General features: G+C 33.4%; 1 protein-coding gene across 2 annotated transcripts; it reads left to right on the top strand.

Annotated features, from left to right (window-relative positions):
- Positions 1-6,397: 6,397 nt before the first annotated feature.
- On the top strand, positions 6,398-18,978 carry LOC143237653 (uncharacterized). 2 transcript variants are annotated; one of them, XM_076477143.1, is made up of 3 exons: positions 6,398-7,135; positions 10,230-10,313; positions 15,746-18,978. In XM_076477143.1, exon 3 carries the CDS (start codon positions 15,956-15,958, stop codon positions 16,949-16,951), a length of 996 nt encoding a protein of 331 aa, XP_076333258.1. In that variant the 5' UTR covers positions 6,398-7,135; positions 10,230-10,313; positions 15,746-15,955; the 3' UTR covers positions 16,952-18,978. The 2 variants fall into 2 exon arrangements, with proteins under 2 accessions (XP_076333258.1, XP_076333257.1); XM_076477142.1 differs by lacking the exon at positions 10,230-10,313 and having other exon boundaries at positions 6,399-7,135.
- Positions 18,979-19,012: the final 34 nt, after the last annotated feature.

Below are 19,012 nucleotides of genomic sequence, written 5' to 3'. Positions count from 1 at the left end.
GAGGACAGCAACACATAATCATTGAAAATCATTATACCAAAGAAGCGTTGTTACACAGGATAATTCAAGATTTATAAATCGTTCACTGTAACACAAGAAACATTCTTCACTTTTGTAGTGGGTTGAACACGACCCAGTGGTTATCGTTCCATTAATCAAATCTCTGCACTTTAGAGTTGTGGTTGCGTTATAAGAGTGACAGTCAAATCCCATTATTAGTATTGACTTGTTATTTGCCATCTTCAAGCCTCTTTTTTATCACTCGGAAACCGCGGATGCCTAGCGAGTAGCCCTGACGAAATTCAACAAACATAACAGTCCTTTTTGAAATCTAGGTTACATTTTGTTTTATTTATTTGTTTTTGAATTTCACGCTAAGCTACACGAGAGCTATCTGCGCTAGCCGTCCTTAATCTAGCAGTGTAAGACTAGAGGGAAGGCAGCTAGTCGTCAACACTCACCGCCAACTCTTGGGATACTCTTTTACCAAGGAATAGTGCGATTGACTGTAACATTATAACGCCACCACAGCTGAAACGGCGAGCATATTTGGTGTGACAGGGATTCGAACCCGCTACCCATAGATTGTGAGTCGAGCTCCCTAACCACCTGGCCACGTCATACCTTCTGTGTTAAGCATAATAAAATTGAACATTAGTTGAAATATCTCTTACTGAAATTGATAAAATAGACGTGTTTATAAATCATTAAATGTACTATTAAAGCTTGTGAATATAAACAAGTGATTCATTATAGAAACTGGGGACGCAGATTTAATACGGTATAATAATAACTACGATGTATACACACTTTACAATTGCTTTAACTTCAAAATTTTGCGATTTCATTCATTTCTAGAAATCTTTGATAATCAGTAGAAAGAGATGTTTTAGGGAATAGTGCAACATTTGATCTCATGAAGAGAGTGGCTAAAATGACAACGCTTTGAAAACATGTTTTTTCTTCTACATTTAGCTGATGTTTTACATTTCTCACGAGCAGGAAAGAGTAATTATTATTGGACGTTAAGTAAGTAAGAACAGTGAAGGTTATTGTAAATATAATATTCCCCGTATTTGTTAACAACGCATTTTTGCGGTACTAAAATTGAACTACCGTTAATAAGTAATTTTCGCCAATGTAGCGAAATAACGGGAAGGTAGAATAAATAGATTTATTATACTTGTTCTTAAGCATAAAGCTACATAAAAATATCTCTGTGTTGTGACACCCTGTAGGTATCGAAACCTGACTCTTAGAAAGATGAGGAAAAAACTACCATTGAGCCACTCGCGAGCGAAGAACATGGGAAACTTTGGCAGATGTAACAGGTATTAGAAATAAATAAAGTATTTCTTGTTATTTAAAACGAGAAAACGTGTTGAAATCAACCATTAGTGTGTTTACTAAACACGTAAACTAATGCTTTCACTTAGTCTGTCAATTTTTGTTTATATAAAAAGTGTTCCCATTATGTTTGTTTAGGTACAGAAGCTCGCAACCAACAGGTGTAATACTGCTGCTTTTTATCAGACCTTCGCTTAGAGGGTTTCGATCAGCCTGATTACATTTTGGGTTGAGTGGACCATCTTAGCAATATAACGTCTTTGGTGTTAGGTAAATGTTGTGTTGCATACATAAGATCCGGTGAGGGTCAGAGTTCAAGGCTATTCACGTTACTCACGAAATGTTTGACACGTGTCAGTATATTTGTTGAATATCTTCTTTCAGTTAAATGCTACTACTATCACTCACAGAAAAGTAGAAAAAAATTGCGAGTAAGTAATATTCAATTATGCAATTTCGTTTTCCTTTATGATATGCTGTTTATACCTACAATTATAAGCAACAATTGTACAGTAAAAGTATTTGCTATTTCAGCAAAATGTTGCACAGCCAAAGTATCAGGTAATTTTTCACAGATTTATAAACTGTCGAAATGTGGTATGTGTTTGACAAACTGAAAGTGACAAAGTTAGTTATACATGTTAAGAGTGTTAAAATAGACATAGTGTTATTTGCTTATAATACAAAAAGGTTATGAATATGTTCAAGCTTTAAGAAATACAGATTTATAATGAATCTTGCGATCCTCAAGTTTTGCTGACGTGGTGTGGTATTAGCTATTAACTTTTATGAAATTTCCAATAGAGATAATTGAAACCATTACAGGTAATTAACAGTAAAACATCTGTTTTTTATGTCATTCTAAAAGTAGGTTACATCATTTTACATGTATTTTTACACATATATTTATATATATCTTTCTTTTATGTACATATGACTTAGTTTATGTAAAACATTATAGTAAGATGTCCGTAAAAAGCTCTTTTTGACATAACTACGACAATAATCTGCTCAACTAACGTTTGAAACAGTTAACCAGATGTTTAAAAACTTAATGTCTCTTAATGCATATGAGGAACATTTTAAGATTAGGAAACTATTAATTTCCAATGACATATAAGATGAAACGAAATAAATGACTTAGTCAGTTAATGAGCACCACCTATCCTCAATTCGTGGACTATTTGAGTGAGCAGTTGGATTCTCCCGTTACTCTTATGATGCATTTATAGCGTTCAAGATCGGAGAGAAATTTATTTTGGCAGTAACAAGGCACGAAATATGAAACCTAAGATTCATAGTCTGGCACACTAATCACTGGATATGCTCCCCAACTCTACAAGAGTGACAGTAAAAATTCCATTACTCAATCTGACAAGAATAGTCTAAAAGCTAAGAGTGGATATTATTAACCAGTTGTCTTCCCACTAGTCTGTCATTTCAAAATTAAGGATAACATACTATTTGTTTTCTATCTTCTTGTTTAACATAGTCTTATTTATTTCTTTGTATAAATTTATGTAATTTTAACACTAAGCGTTAGTCAAATAAACGGCTAAATTCCTTTCATTCTAGTTACTAATTGTTCTGCGTCGTTCACTTGCAATAATACTTGTGCATTCTCATGAGAAGGTCTTCTGTAAAAGTCAACGCACTATACAAACAGCAATATTTTCCACTGGTGAGTCAGGTGATACCTTAACGTTACAACTCCTATTATTTTTTTATGCTGATGACCATTAGTAATGCAGATGGTGCACGAGCTCTCGGAAAATATTTATTATTGTTTCGATTATATAAGCTTTGTTTTCTTAACTTGGAACAGTTTATCGCATATTCTTACCAACTTCCAGAAGATATTTTTGGCAGCTCTCACATGTTCAGTTAAGGCGCTATACAGACACTCGTTTTGTATTTTTATTGTGTTTGAAAGATAAACAAAAACTCAATCACTTTTTTCTTTCTTTCTGTTTATTTTAAACCCAGTCAAAGTTTAAGAATTCAGATTTATTTTCTAAAAAAATACACTGTAAAATATTGTGTTATTCTGCCAAACTTATTCGATTGTGCTTAAAGGAAATCAGTGTACCTGTACGACATTGCTTAGCAGAAAGCTCACGTGTAGCTCTGACAAATTTCTGATACAAACCAAAGCTTATCTTTGGTTGTCAGTTCTCTAAAGATTATTTTTGAGTTATCAGTTACAGATGAATTTTTGCAGGCCAAAAAATTTATACTTATCTCACAGAACTGTGAGAATAGGAAACAACAGTAACCATAAACATGTTTCTTATCATCTTCAAAGCTCACATCTTCAAAAACGTTAATAAATTAATTAACTATGAACTTAAATTAAAGATATACAAAATGAAAATGCTGGATCTGTTAAAGTTGTTAGTACTGAAAATAAATGTATTTTATTGAATAAACCTTATCTAAAGCCTGGCCAATAATTTATACTGGTAACAATGAAAGGGCTGCTTGTTTTAAAGTAAATTTATAGACTTTACTTTCATTCTAAAAGGAACTCATAATTCATGTTCTGTTTAGAGTTGTAAAGTTTCTCCACTTGTAACGTACTTACCATTTGTGTTGAGGTTACTCTGTATAGCAAAAGTGGCGAACAGTTATTAGCTCTCTAGCTTAAATAATAAATATATATCCTATACTAGAATGTGGCTACAGTTAACATGGGAGGAGGTAGGTGTTGTTATCCATTATAAGGAAACTAAGGCCAATTACGTAAACACAGCAGCACAACGAGTCTTATTGTTCCGATAAAGTTTAACATTGATGGTATTATTCTTCAGGAAGAAGAGGTCGGTACATCCAACCATTATATGGAATTCAGTATGGTTGTAGGTTTTCTTCAAGTTATCTAGTAACGGGTAAAGGGTGACTCTTCTGTAAAATTAGCAGTAAAGGTGTTTTTTGAAATATAGCAGGTGAGTTGTAGCTTGTTGTATGTAAGTACATAAACTTATTGAGCATGTGGCATGCAAACTGTTTGTGCTCTAACAAAGTGTTAACTTAAGCTTCAAACAACCGATTCAGTCTTGGAGTAGTTTCACATTATACTAATCACTTGAGATACTTGTACTAAACTTGTGACATATTTCTCTGACTTGGCTTTGACTCGATTGATGTCTTTCCACATGATTGAAACATTTATACGTCTTCTTTGAAGTTTAACTACGCTTCAAAAATACTTGAAGAACATAAAACAATGTGATTCACTCTAACATAACATTAGAATTAAGATTTAATGAGACCACTATATATATTATAACTGAACGATAACTAATTTGCACTTTAGTTCATATAGTATAGAATGAATTATTAATAAAACGTGTTTTAAATCAAATATTTGACTTACATAACACTTTATAAAAATGAAGTGATTCGGTGAATGGCTTTATTTAATAATAGTGGTTATGCCTTGGCATAACTACCACTCGGTTGCTCAGCGATAAATCTGAAGGATTATAACGGTCGAAATTGGGTTTTGATACCCGGGTTGGGTAGAGTAGAAATAGTTCAATGTGTATGCTTGTACTTAATAAGATACAATCCAATTCAACTGTCATGACTACACTATTATAAATTTCATTTCTCCTTTATTTGTTTGACTCGATAATTATAAGTATGTATGGTTGAATTTGTGTTTTTTTAGTGTTAGTATTATTTGTTAAGACTGTATATATTCACAAAACATTCACATTCAAAGCTACAAATTCAGTTCTACTACATTACAAACTTAGTACTGTCCGTAATTTTTAAAACTATGAAACTAATTATCCAAACTACGGTAGTGCGTCACTGATTGCTCATGATGACTGAAGTACACCTGTATGATTACATTTCGTCAATGCTTGGAGGTAGTGTACCAACCTCTTAAGTAAAACTGCTGATAATATTCAGAATCAATTTTTGTAAGTGCTTTTACCATGATTGACAAGAGGGTTGGGTTATGTGATTTGATTAAGTGTTTGTTTAGAATTAAGCATAAAGCTACACAACGGGCTACCTGTCTTCAACCCACCACTGGTATCGAAACCCGTTTTTAGCGGTGTGAGTCCGCAGACATTCTGCTGTAACACTGGGAGGCAACATGATTAAGCGATTCACAAGAAACTACTCACTTCTGCCTTTAACAGAGTAAAACATTGTATTTTTAAAATTTTTACTAATCGATAGCTGCGTTTCAGGATAAATGACTGATATAAATTGTTTTTTTTCCCTTTGATCAAAATCATTTAATTATTCAGTACCCATTTATTAAGACTTTAATCAATTGAAAAATGATGTTTTAGATATACAGTTTCGAATAATTAGTGAAAAAAAAAGCGCTATTTGCTATATTATATCCTGTTTTATATACGTATATAATCATATTCAAATTTCTGACATATCAAATCCTGTTTCGGCTAGGTAAGGTTTGTTGTCGTGTATTTTTGTTTGACCGTTACACATAAATCTTAGAATAAGTTCAGTGTACTCGGTGTAATTATTAATGGTATTATTACAACAGTTCAGTGTACTCGGTGTAATTATTAATGGTATTATTACAACAGTTCAGTGTACTCGGTGTAATTATTAATGGTATTATTACAACAGTTCAGTGTACTCGGTGTAATTATTAATGATATTATTACAACAGTTTTGTTTAATCAGTTTTGCACGATTCCTTCCCCCGTTGTTTTTATAATTCAGTTAAACGACGGATCTATGCAATATGAAGTAAAGCTTTATATATAATGTACGTTTTAACCAAAATCATGGAAATATGTACGCTTTAACATGAAAAAGAAATCCAAAATAGGTACAATACTAAACTTATATTATCAGAGAAACACACTACTTGTGAGACTAACACTTGACATTTAAAACTTTTGTAACATTTTACAGCCATTGGTTTCCGGTTTATTTCAAGCCACTGTTTTAAGCTCAAGGCCATTCTGAACTTAAAAAAAAAACAGAGAATCTTGAGTTTGCGATGAACACGAGTATTTGCCACGAACACGAAAAACGCAACCTATAATTTTAATAATTTTACTTTTGTCTGTTGGTACTTTCATCACTATGTAATAGCGTTGTGTTTGCCGATAGAAGTTGCTTATGACCACTAACCTATATAATCTAAGCCCATTTCTCCCAGTTTCTCAACTTCAGCTCATGTAACAGGAACTCGCCCTGTTTTTAACCAATCGACACACGCAGCTGAAGACTCGCTTGTCTGATGAAAGAGTTTTTCATTTGCTAAAGAAGACGCACATGACAGGAGTGACCGCTTTTAACTGAAGCACACCGCAAAACAAGTAGAATAAGAAAGTACGTTATAACGGGGGAGGGTAAAAGATATAGGCTGTGATAAGAATCTGATGATTGGACACAACGAGGACCTGACCTGTTGTTAAAAAAACAGTCAGAATGATCCACAACGCGAGATAGTGAGGAAGTGGAGAAACCAAGAGCAACAATGAATTGTCATAAGTTTGCTAAAGCCATCGAACAGATAACACTTAATTGAGACTTGAAAGCAATAACAATATACTAGTGTTTCGTCACGTTACTTCTACTTAAAAACTGAGATGTTTGTGAAAGCTTATTTCTAAGATATATAAAATGTCTATAGAAACGTACTATTCAGACATTCCACGACTTAAAGCTATTGAAAACTCAGGAAAGTGAGAGAAAAACAACTATACTGTGCCCTTCCTGCTATCGATTATTCTTCACACGTGGGCTTTCTTTAGGGTGAAAGATCATGGCTGGAACATATTATTTGGTAAGTAATAGTTGCTTCTTTTCTTAGACAAACTATACATAACCCTATAATTTTTGTATTTACGTGTAAAACACAAATCATATATTTAAATGCAAAAAACTCCATTAATCATGAGCAGAAGTTATTTTATGAGATATATTATCTCGGAACACAGATGTGAAATAGATATCTGAGATCTACTTTAACTTCAAATTACTGAATCAATTCTATACCATTTACTACTAGTGACATCCACATATTGAACCATACTGAGTAATTTTATACTGTTATCAGTTGTTATGTGTAGTTGACGTACACATTTATTAAGACAACTTTGCAGAATTTTGGTTTTGGAAAAAGCTTTACTTTCAGTTCAAAATCACAAACATTAAAACAAAGGAATCTGTATTGGATAACATTGTACACACATGGGAGTATAACTGTTATTTATCTTCTCATGTGACGATAAGAGCAGAGAAAACAATTACAGTAATGTCATTTTATTAGGCATTCTGTAGACAACAAATCTGTGGACTCACAGATAGTATTAAAATATGACTTTAAATACCTGATGGGACCAAAATAATCCATTTACTAGGTATGAGGGTTAACGATTTCCATGATACAGATATATGTTATGAAGTTCAATTACAAAGTCTTATGTTTATTCCTGTTTAACCTTGTGAAACTGGACAATCATGCATTGGGGTTTCCCTCTTTTTACTTGTACTTCAGTAAAGAGAGACCAACAGATTTACTCAGATGTGTGTGTAACTGATGCTGTTACTTAATATTTATAAAAAAAGGAAAAATACAGGGACACACACAAAGATATGTGTTATTATATATCAAAACCAATACAAAACTTTTAAGAAAAGCATGCTAACGAATCACTTTAAAACATAACAGCAATGAGTGCACATGACATTTAAACGTATTTAACACTCACTTTGTTTTTATCACGTTGTTCACACGAGATTGCTCACATGCGTGTGTATGTAAATAAAATGCCCAGGAAAACAATCCTTACAATATCTAACACTTTCATAAAAAAAACAAACTTATCTGGTCCAATAAGGGGTAAAACTTCCTACTCTAACCATAAAGCAAAAACGTTAATGTTTCTTTTTTATTTGTTTATGCCCCCCATTGGTACAGCGGTATGTCCACCGACTTACAAAGCTAGAAACCTGGTTTCGATATCCGTGATGAGGAAAACACAGATAGCTGTTGTTGTATTTCAGTGGTTAACTACAAACAGTATATATTTTTTATTATTAAATACTTCCTCTAATAGAAGTTTTCAAGGGCGTTAAAGACAGTAAACCTGTTAACAAGAAAATACTTGCTCCGTAGTAAAGCTATGCATTCTTTTTTATTTTATAAATATTGGCATATTTTCAATTGTAATTTCCTTCACCAAGTGTTCCTATTGAAACAAACAACATCTTAATTAAAATAACACGGTAACATTTTGTAATCGTTGATTGATCTGTAAAAATTATATTTTTTGCTATTTTTTAAAGAAAAGGTTTTTTTTAAAGTTTCTTGAAGCAAGTAAATTAGGAACAAGTCCAAGTTTTTTGAAAAAGCTGTTTCATCCTTCCAATTTTAATATTCGTTGTCTAATGGTGGTTGTTGGTCAGATTATTAATGTCTTACGTCAATCAGGCGGGCTCAACACGAAATGTGAGGGTCGAGGGTTCGAATTCTCGTTACACCAAACATGCTGGTTCTTTCAGTCGTGAGTGCATTATAATGTTACGGTTAATTCCACTGTTCTTGGTGGTGATTACTAGCTGGCTTTTCAGTAGTCTTACACTGCTAAATTAGGGACAGCTAACGCAGATAGTCCTTATGTAGTTATGCGCGAAATTCGAAAACAAACACACAATCAGTCAGACAAGAAACCTAGGAATTGACCCAAAGTGTTAATTTCATTTGTTCTCCAGGATTCCTGAAAACTTAGGAAAAAAGATGTTTTAAAATGAATTAATATTAGTATCTGAAGCTCAAACAAATGTGAACTCTCTAGAATAACTAACTTATTCGTCATCACTATTATCTAGAGATTTTGCGGCTTTACAGTTATTTGTGACAGTTTATTAGTTCTGTTAATTACGGTTCGAACTATAAAATATATTTATAAGATGATGATTTATAAGCTTTATTTCAAAATTTATTAATAATCGCGAAATCTTATTGCTGTTCTATTAAAATAAGCTATTCTAAAATTATTCGGAAAACCTTTCTTTCTTTAGTGTAAACTCTTGACAGCCAATTTATACAGACAGTTCTTCAGAATTCAGTAGATTGCGTCAGTTAAACAGTGAATATGAAGCCACTGTTCTATCTTCGGCAAATTCGAATTTCACGCGTTTTATGTGTGTTTTCTTATAGCAAAGCCACACTTGGCTATCTGCTGAGTCCACCAAGTAGAATCGAACCCGTGATTTTAGCGTTGTAAATTCGAAGACTTACCGCTGTACCAACGGGGGACATACACGCGGTATATAAAAAAAACATTGTGAATGTTAATAGGCACATCTAGTTAGCTCTCTAAATTTAAGTCTAATTCAGACGTCAACGTTTAGTTATTTATATTGATTACCAGTAAATATATTTTCATAAGACAACAATATAGCAATAGTTACAAAACTGATATTAATTCTTTACGACTTGTTTGTTAATCTTGTGTGTAATTTTCGTGTACATTTAGTTATAATATTGAATTTATCTGTAGTTCACGAGATTCTATAGTTAGATCGTTATATGCTTGTATCGTATGAGGCTTGGGACACTAACGAAACATTTTTGTCCTTCTTTCAATCGGTGCATTGATTCTGATTCCAATAAACACAATTCCTAAAAATAATACATCGTATATCAATTAATTCTAGTTTTCTTTGGCACTAAATTAATGACAATAACTTGCAATATGTATGTATGTGGCAATTTCTTGCAGTATATATATATACACACACTAAGAACTGTATTTTTATATGTTCTGGTCTGAATTAAAAACACAACTTTACTTCTACTCATTATAAATCATTTCAATTTTTCTTGCACTATATTTATATTTTTTAAAGACAAAGACTGATTTTTCTTATAGCAATCTGAGGAGAACAAGCGGTGATTGATATACATCAGTAAATGCTACTGATGTTATTATCCACGTTGCAATATTACAGAAAAGGTTAGCAAATAGAGAACAAGTTAAGTATATTTAAAAGCCACACTTGATTTACTGTCGTTGAACCTATTCTCGTGAATTATTTTATTCGATTTAGTGTGAACTTTACGTTTTGGAATATTCTTTTGACAAGTCGTAAAATCTGTTTCAGCAAACTATGTTCCGTATCATTGTGCTTGAAGATTTTATTTTCAGTTGTGTTCAATAACTTTTTAATATATTGGAGCTACAGGATTGGCTGTTAATTAAGCAATATTTTTCAGCGTTATTTTTGAATGAATAAAATTAACTGATTTACAGTTTGTTACTGCTTTTTTTCTTCGAGCAAAACCACATTGTGCTATTTGGTGTGTCCAAAGCGGAGGACCAAGATACAGATTTTAGCAAAGAAAGTCTGTAGACTTACCGATGTCCCGCGGGTGGACTGGTTAATAGTGAGCAAAATATCTTATAAACCCAACACGTGGTAAATGGTACAAAGAAAAGAAAATGTTGAATATTATAAAAGTAGTATCCTTTTTAAGTTACGAGTCAAACAAAATCCGTGTGTTTTCTGAATTGTTGTTCCTTCTTGTTCAATATCAGTGGTTCCCCTCTCCAGGGACAGCGGTAAGTTTTCGGATTTACAACGCTAAAATCAGGGGTTTGATTCCCCTCGGTGGACACAACAGATAGATAGTGTTTGTTCTTCAGGTTTTCCAGGTTCACAATTTTTCCTTGATGTTAGTCATACCAGGATTAGGCTCTTGAGCTTCGTAAAACAACAACAACAACAAAAGAGTTAACCATCTTTCTGATGTTCAGGACAAGAACACTAGCTTGACCACAATATCAAGGACGCACGTACAAGACACAATGTAGTGTTTTAGGGCCATATGCTCGTAACACTCGATAAACGGAGAGGTCTAAGCACATCTTCGTACCGTCGTATCATTGTATACATAGAGTACTAAAATAAACAAAATGAATAGAGAAAACGAGCGTAAAGTGACTAGACGATATATAACGAAAACTTATTGTAAATATAATGTGTTTTTTATTCAAAATAACTTAAAAAACGTTTATACGCAATACACCTATATATACGCACTACAGTTTCTAGAGTTTAAGAGAATGGTACGAGAAACAAAAAACATCCAGTGAGCGAAAACACCTTGTCAATGAGGGAGGTCAGAGGAGAATGGTCAGACTCATTCAGGCTAACAGAAATGCCATAAATATTCAAATAACCACTCTTTACAACAGTGATGGGCAGAAGGGGATCTCTGAACATACAGTGAGTCGAACCTTGAAGCAGAAGAGCTACAGCAGCAGAAGACCACATCTGGGTCCACTCATGTCAACTAAGAACAGGAAGATGAGGCTACGATGGACACGGTATCACCAAACCTGAAGATTGGAAAAACATCGCCTGGTTTGATGAATCTCGATTTCTGCTGCGACATGCAAATGGTAGGGCCAGAATTTGGTGTAAACAGCATGAATCCATGGATCCATCTTGCCTTGTGTCAACGGTACAGGCTGCTGGTGGTTGTGTAATGGTGTGGGGAATGTTTTCTTGGTACACATTAGGCCCCTTAATACCAGTTAAGCATCATTTTGAATGCTACAGCGTACTTGAGCATTGTTGCTGACCACGTGCATTCCTTTATGATTATAGTCTACCCGTTTTCCAATGGCTACTTCCAACAGGATAATGCGCCATGTCGCAAAGCATGCATCATTTCAAGTTGATTCCACGAACATGATAGTGACTTCAGTGTACTCCAATGGCTTGCACATTTCCCAAATCTTAATCTAAAAGGGCACTTTTGGGATGAAGTAGAACGGGAGGTTCGTGACAAATCCGCAGGAACTGAATGATACTATCGATTCAGCATAGACCGAAATCCCTAAAAAATGCTTTCAGCACCTTATTGTATTCATGTCGCGAAGAATTCAGGCTATTCTGGAGCCAGAAGGAGGTCCTACCCACTACTAGATAGGTATACTTAATAAAATAGCCAATTAGCGTATATATATATATATATAAATTAATATATATAAATTAAAGTTTTGAAAAGAACTTAGTTCAATTTCGTATAAGCCTTTTTTTAAATATACACAATCTTTTAAATGTATCATAAAAACTTGTTACTATGCTGGGTAAGTTTTACGAGCTTGTCCTATTGTCCTACATTATACTGAAACTCAAACTGTACTTCGAAGGAAACTGGCATCAAAGATAAGTTTGAGAAACTGTAGAGCGTTTTCTTCTCGGCTGTAAGCAGAAAATATACAAACGGAAAATAATAGTATTTGTAGATACTGTAAGCACTTATAACATACTTAATTAAATAGCCAAATATTAAGCGTTTATCTTATCTCACATGCATACATTATTATGCATACATCCTTAAATTGACTTTAATTTCTTATGTCTTACATAACATAATCAAAACTAAATAAAACTTTATTTCTAGATGTGGAATGACGTACGACTTGCTGTACAAAACTTGATTTCAGTAGAATTACAAATTGAGCGGCAAATCAAGGCTAGAGTTGTTTGCAAAAGCACTCTGAAAATTGTGTTTTTCACGTAAATAATCTTTACAAACTTACTAATATCATGATGAAAGTCAATCTAAAAAACCTTTCATATCCGTGCACGCTTTTGAAAAATCCTAATTAAATCACAAAGACCATTACAAAGTCTTGTAATGAATGAAACGTAGAGGAAATATGTCAAATATTTACATGATATATCCTGTTTTTCACAATGTTGGAACGCCCGAGTTACAATGTATCTCATGCGTTGCTTTTGTATTGTTTTTAATTTTAAAATGTGAACAGTTTGACTTTGAGTTCAAAGAAGTAAATATATTCACAACATGTCTTTCTAACAAATGGTTTCTTTCACCTTTTCTGTTTGTTTCTATAATAATATATGTACAGTGAAAGAAGCCCGTACAACGCCATAAGTATGAAAAATGTTGTATTTCAGACGAATTAGAGCGTGTATTGCTACTAAAACAGTTCAGAGTACCTTGACAGTTTCTCCATAAATTGTATTTGCTTCATCTGACATAATACAGCATTCATTAGGATGTAGAAACAGTTTATAAATAAAACCATAACCCTTCTGCATCGACAGGTACGGTTGCTATAAACGTTTAGAGGTGCCACCAACCAATCCTCTAAACAATATGAATCAATCTAAATATCCTCTTAGAATTTATTACATGGTGTTTCAATAGAACTGGGTGATGAACGAACATAGTTAAGAATATACATCCAAGGTTCACTGCACGGTCACAGGCTAGAGCAGAACAGAAATTGTTTGTTCGTTTTTAATTTCGCGCAAAGCTACACAAGGGCTACCTGCACTAGCCGTCCCGAATTTAGCAGTGTAAGACTAGAGGGAAGGCAGCTAATCATCACTACCCACCGCCAACTCTTGGGATACTCTTTTGATAATGAATAGTGGGATTGACTGTCACATTATACACCCCCACGGCTGGGAGGGCGAGCATGTTTAGCGCGATGCGGGCGCGAACCCGCGACCCTCGGATTACGAGTCGCACACCTTACGCGTTTGGCCATGCTAGGCCTATGATGAAGGCAAAAACAGTTGGTTTATACTCATATGTCATAAACAATATAATATTTTCTGAGGAAATAAACTGCAAGCAGTAAAACACGCGTTTTTAAAACTTGTTCCGTTATATATTTATTCAATTCATTAGTTAATATGAGATATTTCTGTATTCGTTCTTTTACATAGAATGTTCACATAGAAATTTTTTACCTATGAAAAATACGAAATCTAGTAATCTGAACGCTTTGGAAACGTGGTCCCTTCCTTCTTCATCAGGGGCAATCTGAGAACTCACAAATATTCATGACGTTATGGTTTTAACATACACACAGTTTCTATATATTTCTGATGTAGCAGGTCTGGTAACTTGTTTTATTTACAGAGGAAAAAACAACAAGTAACGAGCAAAGTAAATAAACACACTATCGTTAATATTCATTAACATTGTTGACTATTATGTCTGTACGTGAGGCTACAAAAAATAAAAAGATTCACAGAATGAGATAACTCTTCTTCTAATTGACTATAATTTTAGTAAATAAATAATTTTAATCACTACAAAGATAATATTCTTCGTAAAAGTACCAACCATTTACCCAGTCAAGGTGAAAGGCGTGTTAGGTGAAATGTGTCATTTTTGTAACATTCTTGTCCTAATTTCTGTTCACACATTGAACATTCACCCATGACTAACCGGAAATGTGACGTGTGGGTTGCGAATTTTGGAATAAACTGTCCTCCCCTTTTTGTGCTAACTTGTTTTCACTAAAGAGTTATCAGTTAATAGGGGAATACTTTTTTAAAGAAACAGGAAAAAGGTTATGACGATTTTCAGTTTTAATGAATTACCTCACTGTACTTGATAACATTGTATAAGTTTGATTATGCCTGCCGTATTCAAATAATACAGCCGGATATAATAATTATAATTACAGTACACTGTATTCAAATTACTTTATGTAAGTGATAGATGTTGCCTCATGAGTTGTACTGAATGAGAAAGACGAGGTAAGACTGGAAACAAACAAAACTAACAGGACTTGTGTAACTACTTTTAGATATTCATACATACACAAGTTTATTTCATTTCGTTCTAATGGCGAGTTTCAATTTATTCGGTTTTCGAACTAAAAATAGCTCATTTCATGGTGGGGTGTTTTTTTTTTTTTTTTTTTGCGCAAAGTTGCACCATAAGACTTATGTGCAACCTGTCCAGCACGGAGAAATTGAGCCCCAGAATTTAAATCCTTAAATCCACAGACTCACCCTGCCCCACTGGGGGACACAGAGGGGTAAATTAATTTTGCATTATGTAGTTTTTTATGGTTTTTGGTCGAATAATTGTTTGAAGGTGATATTTTGATGCTAACTGTATTTGGTAAAATATTATTTGGGTAAAACAGCATTGCTTCTACAATAACTTAAATACGGTTCACAATAAAAACTTTATTCAAATGTCATAATAGTAATAAAAACACGTAAGTAGTTTTAAAAAGTGGACATTCAAATAACTCTCTTATTTCAACGGAATAAATAACGCAAGGAAAAGAATAAACAACTTTTGGGGGTAATTTTATAGGGGCTTAATACTTTGCCAAAATTATTCATGATTCTAGATTTAAATACAGACATTAAAATAGAGTTCTTTGTGATAATACGAGGAAGCATATTAATGTGTGTCAATTAAAAATGTAAAAAGTACAGAGAGTATTAATCAAAAATATACAACACGAATCGACAGACGATCTTATGTATAATGTAATTTTCTTGGAAGAAAAATTTATTGGATGTTCGTGAAACGAATTTTAATGTCTTTTATTTATACTTAATTTTCATAAATATTTTTTTGCTATTTCAGATTGCGCTCCTAGTGGTACTGGTTGTGGTTACTAGCATTCTGACGGAGCCTACACCTCTTACGACTATTAGAAAACAACCAAAAAGAGAGAATAATCACCACGAGAAACAAGAAAAGACCCAGAGAAATAACAGAAACAAATATTTTCAGAAACCTGGTGGTTCGTTTTTTTTTACTAATGTAGGGCCAAACAGTTTTGAATATCGTGGAATGTTTGAGCCAGGGAAAAGTTCAATTGATTTCAAGAACGAATTTAGCTCTTTTTTTAAAGAGTTGTCTGATTTTCCAAAGTTACCCAGTTTTGAAGAATTTTTCAACTTGAACTTGCCACCGTCTTCCACTACAACCTCTGCTCCTAATACCACGTTGAGTCTTTTTAAATTCAAGTTTCCATTTGCTACCAACCGTCCACGATCTTTTACGAAAAATAAATCTAGTTTAATTTCGAAAGGTCCACTTATCAAATCTCCTATAGTGACCGATATCCCACGATTTATCACACCTATTAAAACATCAAAAGTTAAGATCAATTCAAGTTCTGATAGAAATGGAAACAATAATTCCAGATTAAAAGGAAGTAAGCCAGAATATGGTAGCAAAAGCCCTAATATTCCAAACAAGGAAGGTCGCACATTTAGAAATCCAACAAAAAGAACCAATAAATCAAACTTTCAGGAAAACCAAGGTTTCAGAAAGGATTTTCAGAGAAAGGGACCACAATCACCTTACCTTCCTCCTGAAGAACGAATATACGATATTCCACGTAGAAAGACCATCACACCTCCACCTAAATCATTTAGTTTTGAAAGTTTCAAATCCAAGGATCGAAAACGAGCGGGACACCAGCCAAACACAATTCTTCGTCGACAAGGATTTCTTCCACCATCTGAAGGTGAGGAATATTTTCCTAGGTATGATATATTCAAGGGCAAAGCACGAATTAAGGAGTATCCCCAGATTTTCAGCTTTAATGACGAGCGAATAAACATTGTAGAGTTTGATCGAGATAAAAAAAACGGGAAGATCAGAGGGTTGAGAAAAACAGGCGTGTTGGATCCGGACAATGTTCCTCGGAATAAATTTTTAATTCTTCATGGAGGTATTTTTGATGAAAATGGTCCCTCTCAAATAAACTTTAATGCTAATCGTGATTCTTTCAAATCTGTTCAACGAGATTTTTATGATATATTTACAGATGATGAATAGTTCGAAAAACATGATTTCTTGTTTAAACATCTGTGAGGACTACAGAACCACTCTGATCAAGTGCATAGTTTCCTATTTTGATCCATATTAGATGTGTATAACTTCAAAGATAGTAGTGGATAGAAGACTAATAAACCAAAGTTATTTTCCAGCAGACAGAAAAATGTACTATGACAAAAAATACATTTAAAAATAATAGATTATACAACTTATTAAAGTTTTACATAATATATTTCAAGAAAATGTTTTTTTATGTCCACTGATAGCAATTATTTTTCAAATGAAACAGTTTTCGTTATTAAACAGTTACAAGATATCCTGACTCAATATTTAATACACAATCGCTTTCCACAACCAGGGGCAATGTAGTGTTTTTGGGTTGCAGGATAAGGAACAAGAAACGTTAGTAACTGTTTATTGAAGGTATTGCATACACCATTTGAAAGTCCAGAATGTGCTGTTTCCAAATATGCAATCTGGATGGTGGTTGCACATTTCAGTCTGTAATTATGAGCAATCACAAAAGACACAGGGTTTCGGAGTGGCTACACCAGAACATTCACACACTTGAATTGGTTACGCCTTTTTTTCCACTCTCAGAGCAGTTCATGGACCTTTATGAATCATCTGTTTGAGAATGGAAACCTTGTTCTTCATTTACTGATATGGCAGAAGGCTACAATTACTATTACTAGTGTTAATATCATGACCAAACCTATTTTCGAGTGTTGCCACAACATTTATGAAATTATCTTAACAAGAGTTGTCAAAATCGTGATCACATCCACAGCAGCTGCAGAACTTGTAAGTTGAATATCTCGGAACCCGGATTCTTACGAAAGAATAATGGTGATAACATACCAAATAGCAGAAAGATTCCAGCCATTGTCAGCTGGGCTTGGAGCTATTTGCTGAAGACTTATTAAGCTTTGGTATGAAAACAGACGCAAAGAAGGTCAAAAAAGAAAAAAAAAGGAAGAATACGGCTCGGTTATTCATCAAGAAATACTGTCATCAACTGTGGGTTTTTTACCAGTGATATAGTCAGTCATACCTCTATCAGTTTTAGCCCAATTTGGAAGCTGTAAATTGTAAACTTAATATTTTATCGTATGTACATTCTTCATACAATTGACCAAAATTAAATGAATCCCATCTTTTTTACTTCAAATTCCTTCCACCGAGGCGCCTCTGCTGATTAAAAATTGTTGAAATTTTAAGTTATTCAGAAAAGTTGAAAATAATATATATATATAGAAATACTGAAAAACACCTTTGAATATTGATATTGGTAAAAACACCAATATTACTTTCAATCACCAAATATAATGAAGAACCTGATCCCTTAACACATGATAATTTTTCACATATTCTTAACGTCGGAGATAGACGACATATGCACAAAACTTTTCCGGCAAAACCGGTAAACATGCAAGTGTGTGTGTGCGTGTCCTGCTGGTGTCACCTTCTGTTGTTGCTATTACAATGCTAGTAGCATAGAATATTCTGGAATTGAATAATCATATGATATTCATAGTCACTGAAAGAAAACAAATCATTATAGCTAATCTAGGAACACAGTATATATTGAACTTGTGGTTATGTTAACGAAAAACATTGTTTCTTGAAGCTCTCTGTACAAAAAGTTCTCAACCTTGAACGTTTGATGAGACGTCATCTATTTTTTATGGATTGTAGTTTCTAAGTGATAATAATTAATAATAATAATACCTAAAGTGTGTAAAATAAGAAAGGAAATAGGTATAATTTTTTCTACACAAGTCTTCTCAAAAGCTAAAATTTCAAGTGAATTGCAAGTATTTAGTTTTGATACATATTTATATATATACATATATATATATATATACATATATATGTATTGAGCGGTTAAAATAGAAAAGAAATGTAGAAGTTCTTTTTATAATATCTGAATGATGCGCTTTATAATTTTTCATTTCGCACCGTAAACATGTCACAATAATTTGTTATATTCGTTATAAGATGTTTAATAAAGTGCTGACCGTATACTTGTTGTTGTTGTTGTTGTTGTTTTTTGTCATC

The sequence above is a fragment of the Tachypleus tridentatus genome, chromosome 13, assembly GCF_004210375.1.
Source record: "Tachypleus tridentatus isolate NWPU-2018 chromosome 13, ASM421037v1, whole genome shotgun sequence".
NCBI lineage: Eukaryota > Metazoa > Arthropoda > Merostomata > Xiphosura > Limulidae > Tachypleus > Tachypleus tridentatus.
The sequence above is the reverse complement of the archived record's forward strand: the minus strand, read 5'-3'. Positions and strand labels throughout refer to the sequence as shown.

What these genes read in the sequence shown, in the direction of transcription:
- LOC143237653 (XM_076477142.1), top strand. Translation starts at nt 7,115, where the DNA reads ATGGCTGGAACATATTATTTG. An exon ending in TGGCTGGAACATATTATTTG is followed by an intron (nt 7,136 to 15,745) that starts GTAAGTAATAGT and finishes TTGCTATTTCAG; the next exon opens with ATTGCGCTCCTAGTGGTACT.